Source organism: Solanum tuberosum, unplaced genomic scaffold, assembly GCF_000226075.1.
Source record: "Solanum tuberosum cultivar DM 1-3 516 R44 unplaced genomic scaffold, SolTub_3.0 scf00362, whole genome shotgun sequence".
Taxonomy (NCBI): Eukaryota; Viridiplantae; Streptophyta; class Magnoliopsida; order Solanales; family Solanaceae; genus Solanum; species Solanum tuberosum.
The window spans coordinates 247,569-253,389 of record NW_006239284.1 but is presented as its reverse complement, the minus strand read 5'-3'; the positions used below and the strand labels follow the sequence as shown (position 1 = coordinate 253,389).

General features: G+C 34.1%; 2 protein-coding genes across 2 annotated transcripts; both read left to right on the top strand.

Moving 5' to 3' along the window:
* Positions 1-945: 945 nt before the first annotated feature.
* Positions 946-2,315, top strand: LOC102587226 (salicylic acid-binding protein 2-like). Its single transcript, XM_006361507.2, has 3 exons — positions 946-1,456; positions 1,553-1,690; positions 1,909-2,315. The coding sequence occupies exons 1-3, from the start codon at positions 1,016-1,018 to the stop codon at positions 2,191-2,193; spliced, it is 864 nt and encodes a 287-aa protein (XP_006361569.1). The 5' UTR covers positions 946-1,015; the 3' UTR covers positions 2,194-2,315.
* Positions 2,316-2,861: 546 nt separating this feature from the next.
* On the top strand, positions 2,862-3,866 carry LOC102586884 (polyneuridine-aldehyde esterase-like). Its single transcript, XM_006361506.2, has 3 exons — positions 2,862-3,245; positions 3,323-3,454; positions 3,531-3,866. The coding sequence occupies exons 1-3, from the start codon at positions 2,862-2,864 to the stop codon at positions 3,813-3,815; spliced, it is 801 nt and encodes a 266-aa protein (XP_006361568.1). The 3' UTR covers positions 3,816-3,866.
* The last annotated feature ends 1,955 nt before the right edge of the window (positions 3,867-5,821 follow it).

The following is a 5,821-nucleotide window of genomic DNA, read 5'->3' as shown; positions in this document are numbered from 1 at the left end:
TTAAAGGACTAGAGCGGCTAGCCTTTGAAGTATTATACAACTACTTGTATACCAACCACAAATGTACAAGTCAAATGTATCTACCGAATTTTAAAATTGAGATACAAAATTTATTTATTTAAATTAATTTATGTTTGGAACTAATTTCCTTAATTAGAGAAGTAATTGAGGATTTTCAAAATACATAGATAATTAATTTCATTTTATTCTTCTTTAAAATAGTAAATTCATTAATATTATTAATATAAGATAAAAACAAGTATATCTTGGTAATGCAATTTGATTAATTTCAAATTATTACTCTTAAAATAATAAATTCATTAATTTGATGTACATATCAATAAATGATGTATCCAACAAACTAAACACTTAGATACATGAGTGTCCTGCAAGTACATTCATATGTATCATAGAAGTATCTAGCATTAATTTCATGTATTTGTTATAGGTATCTAGTATTGATATTATGTATCTATATATATGCATATATAATATTAATTTCATGTTATCTTTTATATGTATCTAGTATTAATTTGATGTATCAAGTATCAATTGCATATGTTATATCCAAAAACATGTATCTCGAATACATAAAAAGATATTTCTCAAAAACATTTTTTCATTCATAAATTAAACACTAAAAATCTTTTTCGAAAAATGTTTTCTACTCACCAACCAAACATGAGAAAATAAGTCAAAAAAATCAACTTATTTTCCAGGAAAACAGTTTCCTTCATACCAAACACACCCTTAGTGGAGTGCCTGAAGTAGGATGTAATTTGGCAAACCAAGAAGGAACCTTGCTGGGCAACGCTAGGGCTACTAATAGTGAGGCTACCATCCCCAGGATTGCACCAGCTTCTACTACATTGCTTGCCACTTTCTCAAATAATAGTCAACTTGAGGTTGCTTCGGTATGGAAGAAAGTTAGCAGAAACCAAACTCCTCCAACTATAAAGCTTCCATGTAGAGTTTCATATTATGTGCTCATTTTTCAAAAGAAGGGAAAAAAGATATGGAGAAAAGCAAGTTTCTGACAAGTCTAGTAATTCTAATACTTGTGTTGCCATATGCAAATGCAACCTTGCCAGGGCCTAAAGCTAAGAAGCACTTCGTGTTGGTTCATAGGGGAAGCCATGGAGCCTGGTGCTGGTATAAGATTGTGGCATTGATGAGATCTTCAGGGCATAGTGTCACAGCTATTGACTTGGCGGCTTCAGGTATCAATCCCAAGCAGGCCCGTGAAGTCCCACATTTGTCCGATTACTTTAGTCCCCTAATGAAGTTCATGGTTTCACTTCCTGCACATGAAAAAGTGGTCCTTGTAGGCCATGAATTTGGTGGCTTTGCCATTTCTAAAACCATGGAAAGCTTTCCGGAAAAGATTTCAGTTGCTGTATTTGTCACTGCTCTAATGCCTGGTCAAACTCTCAATGCAACCACCATCTACACCGAGGTTCCAATTTTTTATATTCCTAACTTTAGCCATGAGATGATCTGTTATGTTTGCTTACACTTTCACATATTTGAAACTAAATGTACTTTGTTACAGCTCTTGGCATTCACTGGTGTATTATCTGCACTTGATAATCGTGTTACTTATGATAATGGACCTACCAATCCTCCAACAACCTTGAGTTATGGTCCCAAGTACTTGGCAACTAAGTTTTACAATAAGAGTCCAATTCAGGTAACCAAAGCATAATACAAATATATAATTGAAATAGTCAAGTTCTGTTATTCTGAAAAAGTGAATGGACCTAAAGTGACTAATGACTTGCTTTGCCAAAAATTATTAGTAGGCAAACATTTAAACTAGTTTATCCAAATTATAGCTCTATTTGAGTACTTACCGCAGCATTGACATGAAACTGACTTAATTCAGTTATTTTCCATTCTTGATGTTAGGATTTCGTGCTGGCCACTACAGTCTTAAGGCCGATATACATATATAGTGTGGAAGATATTTCTAAGGAGATAGTCGTGTCAAGCAGAAGGTATGGATCAGTTAGGCGACTATTCATTGTTGCTGCTGATGATAACCTTCTGAAGAAGGAATTTCAAAAGTGGATGATTGAAAAGAATTCAGCAGATGACGTGGAAGAGATCGAGGGCTCTGACCACATGATCATGATGTCTAAGCCCAAACAACTTTTTACTACACTTTTAAGCATATCTAACAAGTATAGCTAAGAGATCTTAATTAAGAAGAATAAGAGAAACAGGTGTAATTAAGGCTGAGAATAAAACTTCAGTCAATTCACATATCTGATGCATTGATATGACTATTTCAATTCTTCCATATAAGTCCTACTGCTGAGCTAGTTAGTTTGATATTTCAGTCAGTTTCTTTCAGTTGTTATTTCCTTTCATTGTAATTTCAGTATTTGGAATTGACATCAATAAACAACCTCTATGTCCTGTAACAACTTAATTTTAGTTCAAGATCAAACAGTTAAATTTCCAAGCTCACTCAGATAGGTGCACCCAATTATCAATGTAAGTGTGAGTTCACACATCTATATTTAATTATATTTTTACAAACTCTAACACTCCTTTATATGATCTAGGGATGGGAGAATGGGTCCATGAGAACCCGGGACCCCCCACCCCTATGAATACACTAGCCAATGCCTCAAATAATAGCCAGTGCGGTTGCCAGTTTTGCATGGAAATAAGTTATCCAAAAGTCAAACTCCTCTAAAAAAAATATCAAATGCCTCAAATAATAGCCAACGTGGAGTTGCATCTGCATGGAAGTAAGTTAGCACAAACCAAACTCCTCTAATTATATATAAAGTTTCCTTGTATGGTTTGAAACCATCTGCTCATTCTTAAAAAAAAAGAAAAGGAAAGAAGATATGGAGAAAAGCAAGTCACAACCTAAAGCTAAGAAGCACTTTGTGCTTGTTCATACGCTAGGGCATGGAGCCTGGTCCTGGTACAAGATTGTTGCATTGATAAGATGTTCAGGACATAATGTCACAGCTCTTGACTTGGGTGGTTCAGGAATCAACCCGAAACAGGCCCTTGAAATCCCAATTTTTTCTGATTACTTGAGTCCGCTAATGGAGTTCATGACTTCACTTCCTGCTGATGAAAAAATAGTTCTTGTAGGCCATAGCGTTGGTGGACTCGCCATTTCTAAAGCCATGGAAACCTTCCCTGAAAAGATTTCTGTTGCTGTATTTCTTAGTGGTGTAATGCCTGGTCCAAATATCAGTGCATCAATCGTCTACACTGAGGTACGTACGATCCATTTTCCATATTTGTTTAAATTTTTTACATATTTGAAACTAAATTTATAGATACTTCATTATAGACAATCAATGCAATAATACGTGAAGTTGATAATCGGGTTACATACCACAATGGACCTGAGAATCCTCCAACCACCTTCATCCTAGGTCCCAAGTTCTTGGAAACTAATGCTTACCATTTGAGCCCAATTGAGGTAAGCAAATCATAATAGTACTGTCATTGAAATTTATAACCAATTTGGAACTGATTTAAATTGGGGTTTTCCCTAGGATTTGGCGCTGGCCACTACACTAGTAAGGCCATTTTATTTATACAGCGCGGAAGATGTTTCTAAGGAGATAGTACTTTCAAGCAAAAGATATGGATTAGTTAAGCGAGTGTTCATTGTTGCTGCTGAAAATGAAGCTCTGAAGAAGGAATTTTTCCAAATGATGATTGAAAAGAATCCACCAGATGAAATGAAAGTGATCGAGGGGTCTGACCACATGACCATGATGTCTAAGCCCCAACAGCTTTATACAACTCTTCTCAGCATTGCCGACAAGTATACCTGAGACCTTTCAATTTGATATTTCAATCATTTTATTTCGATTGTAATTTCAGCGTTTGGAATTAGCATCAATAAACAACCTTTATTTCCTGAAATTACTGAATTTTTAGCTCAATTTGATTAAATCTCACCAATGGGAATGAAGAGGATACAGATGTTAATATTGATTAACTTAAGCTTGTAGATGAACACTACACTAAAAATAGTGTATACATATACATGGTCAGACACTCCATTACTAAAAATACAACTCAGATCTTAATTAAGATTACTACTGATTGGATACACATGTTTCAAGGACTATATCAAAGTAATATTGGTACTGCCAAATCCATGTCCGGTAACCAAAGAAAGCCTTAGAAGAACACCAACAAAACAAAAAACTACTCTACAATACTCCCTTTGATCCTTTTGCGTTGTGGTATAACATAATCAAAACTAAGATCCATTTCTTCCGGAGACAAACAATCAAGACACACTCTGAATTAAAGTTTTCTCTGTAGCAGTTACTTTGATTTGATCTAGTTATAAATGAACAATACAAAATAATATTTGAGTTCAGGAGAATTTGTCGGCCATGGTGATGATATCTTGAGAAGAAGAATGTAGATTAGCTATTGTTGGAATGAAATTCTTGAATCATAAAGGAGGAGACATAATTGAGTGATAAATATGGGAGGGGAGAATTAAGAGATAGTGGTTGATTTGGAGTGAAAGAGTTAATTAAGCAGATAATTAATCAATCCTAGTTTTAAGATATGTGGGTATCTAATAATCTAATTGTATCTTCAAATAATATATTAATATATGGTATAAAATATTAAAAGTGGTAATATATGTAATTTTTTGAAAGTAAAGATAATATTAGTAGATATAGTAGTGATGTATGTCTAATAAGGTAGTTTATCCTATATACTTTGCAGTTTGCATAGTAACTCGTAAGACTATTATATACTTTCTCTGGTGTAATTTTCCTTTCATGTTTTTAGATCAAAAGTTATAAAAGTATAACTATTTCACGTACCCAACTACAATACAATTTTATCATTTCTATTTTATTGGAGATGAGGTAAATTGTTAACTATTTAATGTAAAAATTGTCATCCATCATATCAAAAGATAATTTGTGTTAGATAAATGATAAACTTATCAAAACAGTAGTTAATATTTATTTATTTTTAATTTAAAGTGTAGGGCAAGCCCATTTATTCAAAAATAAGAACAAAAAATCAGATGGCTTTGGTTCAATAGTGACCCAAGCCCAAATACATAATACCACATCTTGTATTGACAAAGTATACTGGAATGGAAAGTTTTCTCCTTCAATGCTAGTCCCAGCTGATCCGCTTCCTCTCCGACCGGCATCAAGCTTCTCCAATGGTTTTTTTATTTATGAAAGGGCGATAAAAAAGTTATGAGCTTGGGCGGTATCCACCTGGGCATTCAAAAATTCTCACGAATGCCATGAATCCAACCCTATGAAGACTTCTTCAGCTCATATCCTTCTTCCGACATATCCAATCAAGGTAATCTCCAAAACTGAAGCACACCTTTGGCTCGATCAATTTTGAGAGATGTAACTGATAAACTCCCAATTTGTGCAAGTTGAGCTTCGAAGAGCTGATACCACTGCCTCAAATTTTGGGTATACCAGGTAACCTCTCCATTTTGATCTTTAAAACGAATATTTGACTTACATTTTTCCGTAGCTATGAGTTGCAGCAATTATATTCAAGCATGTTTTTGTATGAACTAGTCATTTGTTCTCATACACTCTTTTATGCTTCATTGATTGTTGAAGTTTCTGTTTTGGCATTATCTGATTCTGATATTAGGAATACCCTGCTTATCTATATGTAACAATTTTTCCTGCTTGTGTTGGTAGTTCTGTGTTATATAAGAACTGGATCCTTGTTGTTCCTGCAAAACTAAAAACATGATTAGTTAAACAATCTACTACACAGTTCCCCTTTCTAAAGATATGAATCACCACCACATCCTTATCCTTCA